Here is a 16,621-nt window from a genome sequence, read left to right on the forward strand (position 1 = left end):
TTTTTTTCCTTTTAATACACATATTTATTACTTGTATATGATTACTTCTATATTATTTATATATTAATTACTTTTTATAAACATTGATCTTTTTTTTTATAAACATTGAACATTTTTCTTATTAGGGATATCGTTTTAAAATTACTATCTTCAGCATTATGCATTTATTTTATTTTTTTTATATGTATGTATTAGAGTACTTTTAATATATATTATAATTGTAGACGACCATGTCGGGTTTTTGTGTATATTTGTTAGTATATTTAAATTTTTTATATAATTTGGACAATAATTGTGTTTTACGTTTGATGGAAAAAAAGGAGAAGATTTTAAAATTTAAATAATGGAATAATTAAATACATCCTTAAACTGAAGGGATCATCTAATATCTTCTCTAATATTACTACAGGTAAACATATGGGATAAAATAAAATTAAATATGTACCACAACAAACCATGAACGGTTATAGTAGATGAGCCCAAGAGGAGAAAAAAGACAGTTATCTCACCCCAATTTTCGATTACTTTAATGAAAACTAGGTATAATTACTATTTAAAACTGATGAGTATGCCAAGTACAGGTAGGGGGAATAAAAAATTGCGGCTGTTTCAACATGATAAAAAAAAAAAAAATTTATATTAAAATAAATTTTTCATTCGGAACTCTAAATCTTAAAAAAATAGCCACAACACAAGAAAACCTTAGAGAACGCCATTTAAAGTAGAATAAATTTTCTAAAATATGAGTCCTCATAGAGCTCATATTTTTCCGAACAACTATAAATCAATTTATTTTAACAAATTTCATGAAAACTACTGCTCCTACGAAAATAATCTAATTATAGCTCACTAAACCAGCTTCAATTTGAGTGCTAATAGACATCTGTACGTCGAATGGTTATTGTGATATAGATTTCTCAAATAGAGATTCACTAACTACTGATCTTTCAGTACATTCGGTATAACATTTTTATGAAATGTTGCTATAGGTTTTTTTTTTAAGCCCGATAGAACTTGAAATTGTAAAAAATAACACAAAAAATTAAATTGTAATCAAATTTTTTTTTTTATTCGAAAGATCAATACGTGACATTAACATTTGAAAATGATTTCGGGCATATGGGCACCGCGGCTGTTCTTGACGAAGCGCATTCTGTAAAATTGTGTTCAGCGATGAGGCGCATTTTTGGCTTAACGGGTTTGTTAATAAGCAAAATTGCCGCATATGGTCGTGCGATTTGACACCTCTCGATTATTTCCTGTGGGGCTACGTGAAGTCACTGGTTTATGCTGATAAACCAGCAACAATTGACGCCTTGGAGGCCAGCATTGTTCGTGTTATTCGTGACATACGGCCAGCAGTGCTCGAAAAAGTGGCCCAAAATTGGACGTCCAGAATGCGCTTCGTCAAGAACAGCCGCGGTGCCCATATGCCCGAAATCATTTTCAAATGTTAATGTCACGTATTGATCTTTCGAATAAAAAAAAAATTTTGATTACAATTTAATTTTTTGTGTTATTTTTTACAATTTCAAGTTCTATCGGGCTTAAAAAAACACCCTATATTTAAAAAGCTATATCTCGAGAACTATGGAACGTAAATAATTCTATTAGGGCTCAGATTTTAGCAAATTTACTCTTCTTTAAACAAAGTTCTTTTAGATTTTCTAGTGTTGCTCGTAGTTTTTAAGATATAGAGCTCCGATGAAAAATTAATGTTTTAAGGGTTTGAAACAGCCGCCATTTTTTATTCCCCCTGCCTATATTTGGCAGACTCATCAGTTTTGAATAGTAATTATACATAGTTTTTATTAAAGTAATCTAAAATTGGGGTGAGATAACTGCCTTTTTTTCTTCCTGACTCTTGTACTATTAGAGATGCAGTACTTAGTATGGATGTATTGTACTAAGACTGTCCGAAGAGGTGATTTGGTCAGAATCACGTTTGAACTCCAGATTTTTCCTTAATTAATAAGTGTACCCAATTTATGAGATTGGATGGACACAGGAGGACACCTGAACCCACAGAGCTGACTCACGGCTTTAGTGAAACAGAAAATAATTATCTACCACTGTCGGATAGGCCCACGTTGCTATCCTTTGAGTTAGTAGCAAAGAGCCTTACTAATGAGCTACTCATTCCCATACTAGTAACAATATAATTTAAAAAAAAAAAAAAAAGAAGAATCTCAAATGCTTTTAGTAATATTTCAAGTTGCGAAATATTTACATTCTTCTTTTCAAAAAGTAGGGCAGACCTAAAAGAAATCTAAAGGTTTACTAAAATTAACATTCTATCTTTAACCATTTATTCATTACTTAATTGTCATAGATTCAATATTAAAATTGTCCAATAAGTTGAAAGGCTCTCGTATAGTATAATTAAAATTTAAAAAAAAAAACTATTTAATAACCATGATGAAATAAAAACTGGCAAACTGTAAAAAACACAGCGCATTCCTCCACCAGTTAATATATCTCTTATTTTTACTTTTTTTTTCATTCTCCATGATCTGCGATTTTCTTTACTGAAAATGATTTTTTTCTAAAATATTTTATTTTCAAACGGTACACATTTCGAATACGCCTATATTACTACTCAAATTTCCGGAAATTTGTTTTCAGGCTGCAAAAAATATTTTCTCTCTTATCTTCTAATTATTTTTTTTTAAAATTAAAGATATGTAGTGGAAGACATCTTGAAAATTTATCATATAATTCCTTTCAAACCATTTCAGTGAGGATAAGACAAACCTAATTAAATATTACATATCATATTTATAATAAATATTAATTATCATTTTTTCCCGTTTAATACTTATATTTATTACTTGTATATATATTTATTGATATTTTTATCTTATTATACCACTAATTAGAATAATTACATTTTACCACTATGTATTTATTTTATTTTTTGTATGCATGTATTAGAAAGTTTTTTTTTAATTTTAACAGATTATAACTTTGGACGACTACGTTGGTTTTTTGTGTACATTTTTTACTATATTTAAAATTTTAATAATTTGGACGATAATTGTGTTTTAAAGATTGATGGAAAAAGAGATAAAGTTTTAAAATTAAAATAATGAAATAATTAAACACACCTATAAAAAACGATAAAATGCTGGGGAGAAAATTAAAAATGTAAGGGAAAAAGTAGTAAAAAATTAATAACAACAAATCATGTATAATTTTAGCACATAATTCAAAATTTTTATTATGTGCTTATTTTTATATTTCTTTATGATCTGACTATTAATATTTATAGGCTTAATGCAAAATTGTTCTGTACTAGTTAAAAGGATGCTGTGTATGAAGCACCACAATATTAACGTAGTGTTTTCCCTCTTCACGTTGATATAGAGAGTTGGATTTGATTCAGTTCATTTGAGTTTCTTTTTTGAGAAAATGATCAAAAGTAGCTAAATATTTTACATGATCTCAATATTTATGCTTACTATATATTCCATAGCTAAGTGAAAAAATTGAAAATAAAGGATTTTTTTTTATTTATTGATATTTACAACTGTATAAAAAATACAATAAGTAAATTTGATCATAAAGACATAATGATAATGGTATGATACAGTATGTAGGTAAACTACCCAGTAGTAGAACTCTAAAAACATTTTACAATATAAGGTCACGAGGCCATCTTCTTTTCAGGCGCCTCAGAGGATTGCCAGGAACGGAAGAGGAAGCAAGGTTAGAAACTAGTGGGTTTGGGTTGTTAGGGAGTTTATAATGAAAGGAATGGTTTCGGGTTCGGGCTAGATCGGTTACGTAAGGAACATTTAAGTCTTCATGGATGGTTTTATTAGTAACAAAATAAGGAGCATTGAGGATTTTACGAAAGATTTTGGATTGGATACGAGAGGAATTCGAAGGTTTAGTGGAGCCCCAAAGCTCAACTCCGTATGTCCAGATGGGCCTTATTGTCATGTAGATCAGTCATTTGTAATGAGTTGGAAGTTTAGACCGACTGTCAGTGTGCAAGTTTGCTGTCTTTTCAGTCTTGTGTGAGAATTCTAGGTTAGTCGTTTGTCAAGGTGAAGTCCAAAATAACGAATCGGTTCTACAGGAGTAAGAGCCACATTATTAAAGTATACTGTAGGGCAGTCGATAGGTTTACGACGAAGAGTAAATGTGATTTGTTGGGATTTATTTTTATCCTCCAATTTCGACAAAAAATAAAGGCTAAGATTATTTTTTAGATTTAGCATTTTCTTAGATCGTTAGTGGTTGAAATGTTAATAGTTGACCGTAGATTAATGATATAAAGAGAAGATGGCCGAGGGTGCGGTCAGCAAAGATAAAGAAATAAACAAAATTATTTATTTGTTTCCAACGCTTCGACTTCAAGCGGAGATAATGATAAAAGTCAAAGGCTCATATATAGGTCGAGTGAAATTAAAAAAGACTATTACCATAGTTTTGGTAATATAAAAACTGATGAAATGGAAAAATACACTACGCATGCGTCCTTGCTTATTTTCTGAAATGACTTTCTAACGATATATTTATTTAATGTAATTTACAACTGTACAAAATAATAAATACAATAAGTAAATATGTTTCGTTATACACTTGAAAATTTCGGGAAGGAACCAAGATGTCCTTCAAACATTAATTTAAATTAAAAGATCCCGTGGCCATCTTCTTTTCAGACGCCTCGGAGGATTATCAGGAATTGTTAAGAAAGAAAGATTAAGAATTAATGGGTTAGGATTTTTAAGGAGTTTGGAATGAAAAGACGCATATCTGTTTCGGGCCAAATCTGAAACGAATGGGATGTTAAGGTCTTTGGGAATGAGTTTATTGGTAACGTAATAAGGAGCATCAAGGATTTTAAATAGGATTTTGGATTGTAACGATTGGATGCGGGAAGAATTTGATGGTTTGGTGGAGCCCCAGAGCTTAATTCCATATGCCCAACTTGGTCTGATTATCGTTATGTATACTAATTTTTTGTAGTGAATGGGAAGTTTAGAGCGTTTGTCAAGCAGGTGTTGTATTAATCATAAATCTATGAGCAGTTTCTTGTCGATCCAGTCTTGTGTGTGGATTCCAAGTAAGTCTCTTGTCAAGATAGAGTCCTAAGTATCGAATCTGTTCAACAGGCGTTAGTGGAATATTTAGAAAGGATACTGTTTCTTACGGTATAAAAATAGGATAATTTCTTTTTTTTAATCTTATAATAGAATCTCCACTAGGTAACCCTGATGAAGACCTGAAATTCAGGTCGAAACGTCGGCACAAATAAATTATGTTTGTATCTTTGCTGATCGTATCCCCGACCATCTTCTCCTCTTAGCATTCTCAAGTAGGATCTGATTTTCATTTTATGGATCTTCATAAGAATAATAATAAATATAAAAATATTCATAAAAATAGAGGGAACATAATTGAAAAATAGTTATTCATTTTTCATATTTATTTGTTATATATTCCACATTGGTTAAATAAAAAAATAACTTCATATAAGCTATTATAATAAAAGCTCAATTATTTATATGTCCTGCACTTTATTATTTTAAAAGCGTTATAAATTATGTTGAATTCTATTTTTTTTTGTTATTTAATTATATTGTTAAAATATATATGTTATTGTGATCCTTTACTGTTGGTAGAATTTTTATATTTCAGTTTCATTATCTTGTCTAACGTAGATTTATGATTGCTGCAGTCGGTCATAAATGTAAGCATAGATATTTCAGAAATGGCTTTGGTTTTAAGCGAAAGGTAAGCTGCTGAATGCCTGGAAATCAATCGCTCCAACTGTAGAACCAGCTGTGATATGGATGATGAATCTGGTTCCACACTCCTTTGACAACCTGAAGCCGTTTCAAAAAATCCTTCAGGACAACCTGTAACACAGTCTCTGCTCTGTGGAGTTCTGAAGCAGACACCTCTCGGGTGACAGTTTTCCTCACAACTCTCAGTGCAGTTTCCTCCTTCGTCAGTTCCGTCTCCACAGTCAGCTTTTCCGTCACAAACTGAAGAAATGTTGATGCATTCCTTGTTACCACAGAGGTAAGTTCCGAGTTCGAGACTGCAGTTGTTTCGACTATAAAGGAACTTATTGGTACAGTGGAATTCGTCGGAACTGTCCCCGCAATCATCAAGTCCATTACAGACCCCGGAGAGGGAGATACAATTCCTGTTGTCACAAAGGTAATTTCCCGTTACAGAGCTGCAGTTGGTCGTACTATAGTAGAATTTTTCGGGACAGTTTTCTTCATCAGAGTTGTCTCCACAATTGTTATCCCCATCGCAGATTTGGGACTCGGGAACACATGCAGAGTTTGAGCACTGAAAGAGGCCTGGACACTCATATCCAGAATCGGGAGTAGAACCTAAATTATTCCAATCAAACTGCCTCTTTTTGACAACATGCGACTCACAGTGAACAATTTCACAAGACAACAAAACCATTTTCTGTTGTAGCCACTGTTCAACCACATCAGTACAGTTTTCTGTTTTGAAAAGCCTACAACTCCAGTATTTGCTATCAGCAATGCTGTGGTAATAAACCATGGTGGAACTGACTCCTGACAGTCTTTGCCTGATCTCTGTAATGCGTTGCAAGATTGATACTTCAAGATGGTTGTATACTTTTCTAAAATTGTTTTTCACATCCTCAAATCTACTTCGGCATTTGAAATTTTCTGGAGCCTCAGTTAAACGTGTCATAACCATCTTGCTGTTTTGCATAATTTTCAAGAAATTATAAGAATCTTCGGTCCTGTTGGCCAACATTTCCTCAACTGATTTAATCACGTCCTCAGTCGAAAGCTTTGTCTTCCAGAAAATTTCATTAAATGTATCCAGAGATTTCCATTGTAAAGTAGAACAACGAACCTGAGGAAGTTAAATGAATTAATATTTTATGAATGAGGTTTTAAAAAAATATATATGTTTTCATTCATAAGATGCAATCTATGAATATTTGAATTAATTTATTAATATCATAAAAGCTAAATAGTGAAGACGAGATAAATATTCTCAAATATCCCTACTTGGGATTCTAAAATAAAACTACTTAAAAATAAAACTACTAACTCCTTTCATTAATAAAAAAAATAATAAATTATACTAAAAATAAGAAATAATTTATTAAAAATAAGACTAAAATATTATATTACATAAGATCCTATTCATTTTAGCATATACAGAGGGAAGGAGGGAGAGAGAAAGGGAGAATTACAGGTAGCTAAGTTCCCGAGTCTTCGGGTCTTCACTCACGTTAGTCCACATATCTCTGAACCAAAGTGAGGCATTGCTTAATCTTTATAACAATGGGACACTAATTTCGACAACAAAACTAATGGGTTGCCAACAACTGGAGAGCTGAACCCACCAAAGGTGGCTCCAGTAACTTTCTACCTAAATTTAAGTGGGTCTACTCTATATAAATATATATATATAAGAGGATGGTCAGGGTTGCAGCCAAAAGTGAAACAAAAATAGTTTACAATTATTTATTTTCCGACGTTTCGCCCCACTTTGCAGGGCTTCATCAGGGCTAAAAAGATACAAAATGATACGATAATTAGAATAAAAATACAAAGATAAGATACAATGATAAGAATAAAAATACAAAGATAAGATACAATGATAAGAATAAAAATACAAAGATAAGATACAATGATAAGAATAAAAACAAGTAACTGTTGTAAGTATTGTTACTTGTTTTTATTCTTATCATTGTATCTTATCTTTGTATTTTTTTTCTTATCATTGTATCATTTTGTATCTTTTTAGCCCTGATGAAGCCCTACAAAGTGGGGCGAAACGTCGGAAAATAAATAGTTGTAAACTATTTTTGTTTCACATTTGACCGCAACCCTGATCATCTTCTTATATATCAATTTTTACGGTCAACTATATATACATATATATAAATTTATTGTTACATTTATGGGTCTACTTTATATACATATAATTGTTACATCTATAAACATATAATTGTTACATACATTACATTTACATATTATCAATGCTATATTAATTACTTGGCAAGCGGCATTTTATTCTAAACACCTTCTTTGCAAACTTTTCGAAGTCTCCAAACAAATCGGGAGTCGCCACGAGTTCTAGGGGATCGAGCAAGGAGAACTCACTTGCTTCAGCCAGTCTGGCACGAGTGTACATAAGGCTGTCAAAAATTTTATGTTTCATGTCTTCCACGACTAAGCAACTACAGTTAGGGTCATCACTTTTTTTGAAGGAGTGTAACTTAGAATTGTAGTACTAAACCTTCGAATTCCTCTCGTATTCAATCCTTACAATCGAAAATCCTTCGCAAAATCCTCAATGCTACTTTGTCACAAATAAAATCACACATAAAGACCTAAATGTTCCCTATGTAACCGATCTAGCCCGAACCAGATATCACTCCTTCCATTATAAACTCTCTAACCACTCAAACCCCGTAGTTTCTAATCTTGCATGCTCTTCCATTCCTGACAATCCTCCGAGGCGCCTGAAAAGTAGATGGCCACGAGACCAGCTAATGTAAAATGTCATTAGAGTGCTATCAATGGGTAGATTCTCTACACGCCTGTAACACTCCAATTTAACTTAGATCAGATTTACTAAATATGTTACAATGTACAGTTGTAAACGGCTGTGAAGTCTGGGAAGCGGCACGAAAGGAAAAAACTACAATCTTTTCAAATAAAGTACTAAGAATCGCAGTTAATGCTCCTTGGTTCATAATAAATAGCCAATTGCATCGCGAATTACAAGTGGAGTCAATAGAGGATTATATCAAAAAACGGTTCATGAAGTTCCACTCCCAGTTGCCGACAATTAAAGGAGCAGTGACCTACAACCTGGGAAACCCAACCTTAACCCGAAGACTGAAGCCCAGACTGCTGCAGGACATTCTTTTATAAATTTTTAATCAATATAAAATTAATTCATAGTCACACTACCTCTATTTACCTATTATTATTATTCATTATCATTAATTTATTTTCTTCTCTCTTCCCTTTTTCAAATTAACTTGTTTCTTTTTAAGTGTACCAATATCATTATTTTTTGTTATTAATTTTACTTTCCTCTTTTATTGAGAAGCATTATTCTTATCTATTTATTTTATTATTATTTTTTTTTTCTTTTAATAAGAACATTGTATATAGTTAGGAGTGTCATTTCTATGACTATACCCCCTCATAATCAACTGTTAAAAAAATATATATGTAATATAAGTTATATCAACCATGTAAGGCCCACCAGGCCGATCTGGTATAAAAATAAAATAATAATAAATACTAGCAATAAAGTAGTAAATAGCAATAAATAAATATTTTTAAAAAACAAACAATTGATGGTTGTCATGGCCTGTAAGAAGCTGCACTGTCCAGTGTTCTATCTCTACCCGTTCTTTTTGACCCTTTTTCTGACATCTGGGAGGCACTCGGCTAGATCTTATCCACGTTGAAGTAGTTAGAAAGAAAATAAATACCGATTTCCAAGATGGCTTTTTCTAAAGTACCTTTGATTTCGTTTTATTCTTCTCATATCTATATCACTATTTCATCCATTATTTTGTTAAAGGCACATTGGGTTGAAACCATAATATGAAAGAGAAAAAGAAGGGAAGGAAAAGAAAAAAGAGAGAAAGGGAAATGGAGGAAAAAAATCATGAAAAAGGTAAAAAAAAAAATATACTTCATTTCTGTTATATATTACTAATGTTTATAATTATTAATGTATACCTGGCTAGGCTTACTTATCGTAAGATTAAAAATATTTTCTGATTAGACTAAAATAAGTATGCTGTGTGACTAGCAGTCCAATGAACTTGGGCAGCACAACTTTATATTTTAATAAAGTTTTTCCCCCTACGGTAAAGAGGGAAAAACAACAGAGGAAAAATACTTTGGGTTGGGGAAAAAAAAGGTTTAATAAAAAATAAAACATGGAAAGATAAAAAAATAAAATTAGAGAACCAAAGTCATAAAAGAAAAAAAAGTCATATACTATTATTAAATATTATTTACTTGACTATGCCCATATTTTGTAAGATTAAATAAAATTCTGATTGGATTTGAACAAGTATGCTGTGTAGCAACCCTAAGGAAGTTGTACTATAAAACTAGTACAACCATTGGAAAAGCAAATATTAGTTTTAAAAAAATTTAAAATATTTAACATAAGAAAGAAGAATATTATATAGATAAAATGTCTGTTTTAACAGGATTTCTGATTGGTGGGCGCGGTAAAGTTTTTCTATCAGTTGGCAGTATTACTCAATAAAATAATTCTTCGTATTTTTAATATTCTATAACAATTAAGCAAGGCATAAATATTCCTAATTCTACTGCTAAGTACTGCTCGTCGATTCCAACTACTACAACATTTACTAGACAAACGGTATAAACTGCCAATCCATTACAATAGACTGTTCTACATGACTATTATAAGGCCTATCTGGACATACGGAGTTGAGCTTTGGGGCTCCACTAAACCATCGAATTCCTCCCGAATCCAATCCTTACAGTTCAAAATCCTTCGTAAAATCCTTAATGCTCCTTACTTTGTCACGAATCAAGTCATCTATCAGGATTTCAATGTCTAATATGTTGCCGATTTGGCCAGAATCAGAAACCAATCCTTCCATGAAAAGCTTCCCAACCAACCGAACCCGTGGTTCATACAGGCGTATGAAAATAAGATGGCCCTGAGATCTACTCTAGTAATGTAATTGGAGCTCTATCAATGTATAGATGTTTGTATCATGTCACTATGTCACCTACAGAAAATTTACTTGTTGTATATATTTTTATACTGTTGTAATAACAATAAATAAATTATTACAAAAAAAAAATTAAAGTGTGTATGTAAACTGAAATTTTATTTATTTGTAATAACTTAGTCATCTTCTAATACTGATATGAAATAACATCCCGCCCCCTTAGGATGTATTACATTATGTAGTAGTGTTCTATTTTTTTGTAATTAATTATATTAATTGAAGTACCATTGGTAATCTTCCCAGGATTATCAAGTGTTCGAAACTTTCATCAAATTTACTTAATGTATTCTTTTTGTACAGTTGTAAATTTCAATAAATAAATAAAACTTATTTTAAATAATGAAGTAGACGGTCAGGGTTGTGGTAAAAAAAATAACAAAAATATTTAATGACAATTTATTTTCCGACGTTTTTAACCTTATAGTTAAGGTAATTTTTTTTTATTCTCATCATTGTTCATTTTATACTAATACTATTTTATTTCATCTTTTGTTTTATTAGTACATAATTTTCATTTCACACATTTTTACATAATTAAAGATTAATTTCTAATCACATTATCCACATTTTTATAAAAGATAAACGATTCAAATATAGAATCACGATATCTGAAATAACTAAAATAATTTATGTATATAAATAATTGACCTCATAATTTCAAATAAGGAAAAATATGGTCAGGGTTACGGTTAGAAAAGAGCAAAAATAGTTAACAACTATTCATTTTCGGACGTTTCGCAGCAGTTTATAGAGCTTCATCAGGGTTGAAAAGATACAAAAACAACTAAAAACATTTTGACATAGTAAGATAAACAGATACAAAAAAGTAAATTAAAGTGGGGTTAAACCTTTTTTCTCCTCTTGGGCTCTTGTACTAATAACTTAGGGTTAAACACGGATATTACAAAAACGATGATAAAACAATGAAATTAGTATTTCAGTTTTTAAAATCTAAAGGTGAGAAATATTACATCAAACAGGCGAAAAATGACAATGAATAAAATATAAAAAAATAATATGAATATATAAAAAATTAACAGATGAACAGTGACGTTTTACGCCATTAAACAAAAAAAAAAACCACACTTGTCATATTTTTTTAAATATTGTCATGATAACCATGTAAATGTGATGACATAGTAATAGTTGTTTCTTACTTAAACTATAAATAGAAAATAGTTGGTTGATAGTCGGTCATAGTAAATAATGAAGTTGCCGTTTGGAAATCTACAGATACATGACCTGGAAACCGAAATAAGAATCAGAAGACTGAGATTCTACGGGCACATGATGAGGATGGACCAAAGGAGACTAAACAAGAAACTCTCTGACAGGATCAAAATAAATCTTTTTTTTAATTTATTAAATTTATTTATTTATATTTGCAACTGTACATAAAATATATCAAGTAAATTTGAGGAAATCATAATAATATGGTAGAAGCATGTAGAGAAATTACCCATTGGTAGCAATCTAAACACATTTTTACAATATACGGTCTCCAGGCCATCTTCTTTTCCGACGCCTCGGAGGATTGTCCGGAATAAAAGAGGAAGCAAGATTAGAAACTAATGGGTTTGAGTGGTTTTATATATTTACAGGGAGTTTATAATGGAAGGATTGATATCTGGTTCGGGCTAGATCGGTTACAAATGGAACATTAATGTCTTTATAGATGATTTTATTTGTGTCAAAGTAGAGAGCATTTAAGATTTTACGAAAGATTTTGAATTGTATGGATTGGATACGAGAGGAATTCGAAGGTTTAGTGGAGCCCCAAAGCTTAACGCCGTATGTCCAGATAGGCCTTATAATTGTCTTTTGTAATGAATTGGAAGTTTGGACCGTTTGTCTAGTTTGTCCTGTAATAGTCGAAATCGACGTGCAGTTTCCTGTCTTTTCAGTCTTGTGTGAGGATTCCAAGTTAGTCGTTTGTCCAGATGTATATATACACGGTAGCGGATCTGTTCTGCAGGGGTAAGAGCAACATTATTAAGTACACTGTAGGACAGTCAATCTTTTTTTAAAAATTAACTTGAACAATTATTAAATACAATTATAAATAGTATCTATTTTTTCAAATACTTGTCAAATGACTTCCTCAAAACACATCTGCGAAAACAGAATAGCAATGAAAAAATTCTTGGTCATTTTTTAGTTATTAAACGTTGTTTAAATAATTAACTATTAGTTTTTAGGTGTATTTAATTATTCATAGTGATAGTTTACCGTTATGAATACAGCTTATATCCATATTAATAAACAAAATTACAATTTAATATCTTATTTGAAGTAGATTGTAAGAAGATAGTCCGAGTGGCGTTCAATAAAGGTGCATAATAGTGAAGATTAACTATTTATTGGTGGGGCGAAACGTACTTACCAATTAATAGTTTTTTTAAAAATGTTTTGTTGCTTTATTGATCGCCACCCGGACTATCTTCCTACAATTTATTGGACATCATTTAATTAATTTTCCAAAAGATAATAATCTGTTTAATTTAGTGAAACAATGAAATTCGGGAAAGGCAACAATATACATTTTTATTTTTTTTTTAATTTTCAAATCCTCTCTATTGATATATAATTACAATTACAAATACATGATAATACAGAGTATATATACAATACATATATGTTTAATTTTTACATATATTATTTATATATATTATATTATTTTTGTTAATTTTTACATATATGTGTAATAAAACATTATATATTTTTTTAATAATGTTTTTATTACACATATATGTAAAAATAAACGCATATTTATCTACATATTTTGGTATTTTTTTCATATAATAAACTCATCTTTGATCATATCACTTGAATAATAAAAAAAATTCTGTTTAATGAAATCGGCCTTAGTACAGAGGTACTAATTACCTAAATGCAAAAAATGAATTCACTGTAAAAAATTTCCCTACTCAGTTATAATCACGAATCCACGTTTATCAAATTTTAAATTTAAATTATTCCAAATAAAAAAAAAATTAAATGGAACTCCAGGATGAACAATATACAATAAAGCAATTTATTATTTAAATTATTGGATTGGATTATATTATTCGAGTATTAGTTTACTTCGTCGTAAACCTACCGACTGCCCTACAGCTTCATTTAAGAATGTTACTCTTACCCCTGTCGAACAGATCCGCTACCTTGGACAAACGACTAACCTGTAATCCTCACACAAGACTGAAAAGACAGGAAACTGCTCGTTGATTTCCACTATTACACCTCTTACTAGACAAACGGTCTAAACTTCCAACTCATTACAAAAGACTGATCTACATAACTGTAATAAGGCCAATCTGGACATATCGAGTTGAGTTTTGGGGCTCCACTAAACCTTCGAATTCCTCTCGTATCCAATCATTGCAATCGAAAATCCTTCGCAAAATCCGTAATGCTACTTTGTCACAAATAAAATCATACATAAAGACCTAAATTTTCCCTATGTAACCAATCTAGCCCGAACCAGGTATCACTCCTTCCATTATAAACTCCCTAACCACTCAAACCCCCTAGTTTCTAACCTTGCATCCTCTTCCATTCCTGACAATCCTCCGAGACGCCTGAAAAGAAGATGTCCACGAGACCTGCTAATGAAAATGTTATGAGTGCTACCAATGGGTAGTTTCTCTACACGCCTGTAACACTCCATTTTAACTAAGATCAAATTTACTGAATGTATTATATAATATACAGTTGTAAATTTCAATAAAGATATTAAAAAAATATATATTAGTTTATATATAACTTTTTTTTTTAAAGTGGAATTTTTTAAAATTAAAAACGAGCATTGGTGAATCCTATCAAATTCGATGTATTTTTAGGAGAAACGTCTGTATTCCAATTTAATTTAGACACCTAATTTACAATGAAAAATTAAAACGAACTATTGGACTTATTTGCAATTTGACCTTATTTATTTATAAGCATTGAAGGAAATATTAGAATCATTTACTAATGTTTCTGAAATATTAAATTTTTTTTAAAACTTTAGAGAATCGTTCTAATTTCGTTGTTGTTTCGGAGCTTAGCTCATATTTTCAAGTGTATTTTAGAGACATAATGAACATTAAGAAACATATACAGTAACGAATAAAAATGACCGATTTACTTTATTTGAGTGGACATTATTTGAGTTACGTCCATTGTATATTTTTTTAACATGCATTCAAAAAATAATCCAATTTTTTTTTATATTTATTTCTAAAAAAATAAAAACTTACAACAACTAAGGAGAAGATGAGAAGTAATGCCTTCATGATGATGCTGGGACCGTATAGAAGATACTACGAGGAAACTCCAGTAAGATTACTGCTATATATAGATATGGATGTGCATATATCTATCCGATAAGAGACATTTATCTCGCAGTGAAAGACAGCGTTATTCTTTGAACGTACGCGTTTTGCAGCACGATTGAAAGCCGTACAAACATATAATACGGTTTCGAAGAGGAATATATTGTAAAGTTGTGATATTGATTTTATAATTAACTTAAGACAAAATGTATCCCTCAAAAAAGAAAAATCTTATTGAATAATATTAACGAATTAATTTTATAATGACTGAATCTCTAAATAAAACTTTTTAATTTTATCTTTACCTTTTAGGACTTATAAATATTGTTCTTCTTAGTTTTTATCACATTTTTATCACTACTCACCTCCAATGTCCAACTTAATGTTTACACCATGTCTAAAAGATTGTCGACTACTGATTATTGTTATTAATTGTCACAGTTTTACTATTTACTAATTTTCTCTTAGTTTATTACACCACTATTCCTCCCATTTTTCATGATTACAACTCTTATTAAACTTTTCATATATTTTTATAAATATATCTATATAACTTGAAGATTGCCTCTCTCTATATTGAATATAATTGTAACATTTATCAACCATAATTAAATCATATACTCAGTTTCAACTTCTCGATAAATATATCCATAATTTTTCATAAAATGTCAGCATCTGACCCAATTTTTTTGTATCTGATTTGAAATTAACGCTGTAGTTATTATTATTATAAATGGATATATTTTTTATTTCAATTGATAAACAAAACTGCCTCAAAGAAGAAGTTAATTTATATATTAATGTCTTAATTAAAAGATCCCAGTATCCGGAGACAATACCCTTAGCACATTTATATTCCGAATCTTAATAACCAAAAAACCTTCCTATATCACTGACATCCTTACCCTACGTTTATCCATTCACCTATTAAACATAAGATCCCAACCTACCGATCTATATATACCTACTCATAGAACTGTCTCCTTTGAAAATCCTTTGCTGTTCGAGCAACCTCATTCTTGGACTCCTTACCCTTATCCATCCGTAAAACTTCATCCTTAACTTCATTCAAACCTCAACTATATATCCATCTCCTAGACCATCAAACTTCCGTGAACTTGTGATTAATAGAAAACATTATAAACATTGATAAATATATATTTTTGTTCATTTTTTATCTTGTTTAAATATAGCATAGATCGATTTAATTATGTTCATAAGTTAAATAAAGATGCTAAGACAGTTCCTAAATGTTTCCCTTAGCGGATCAAGTCTCGCAGATTAAAAAAAAAAGTATTTAAATCAATAATTAAACATAAATAAGAAGAAATCTTTCATAAAGGAAAATTCATTTATTCTTTTCTTCCGACGTTTCGGGATATCCCTAAATCCTCAGGATATTCTATAAAAACATCTCAACCCTTAATTTAATATATCTTTATAATATATAATAAAGGGAGCGCGGTAGCCACGAGGTAAAGCGCGTGGCTACTAACTCTAAGGACCCGAGTTCGAATCCGGCTGGGCAAAAAATTGTTTT

The 16,621-nt window shown here is 30.6% G+C and overlaps 2 protein-coding genes across 2 annotated transcripts in view; both read right to left on the bottom strand.

Annotated features, from left to right (window-relative positions):
• Positions 1 to 16,621, bottom strand: part of LOC106681852 (uncharacterized) — a 31,646-nt gene that overhangs the window by 6,108 nt on the left and 8,917 nt on the right. The gene's annotated exons all lie outside the window — the stretch shown is intronic.
• On the bottom strand, positions 5,419 to 15,111 carry LOC106681853 (uncharacterized; the record flags this gene model as incomplete). The annotated part of the gene is given in 2 exon segments (XM_024361435.2): positions 5,419 to 6,864; positions 15,007 to 15,111. Coding segments are annotated over 2 exon segments (1,293 nt in total). The 3' UTR covers positions 5,419 to 5,607.

Source organism: Halyomorpha halys, unplaced genomic scaffold (assembly GCF_000696795.3).
Source record: "Halyomorpha halys isolate HHAL.00 unplaced genomic scaffold, Hhal_1.1 Scaffold370.1, whole genome shotgun sequence".
In the NCBI taxonomy this organism is placed as follows: Eukaryota; Metazoa; Arthropoda; class Insecta; order Hemiptera; family Pentatomidae; genus Halyomorpha; species Halyomorpha halys.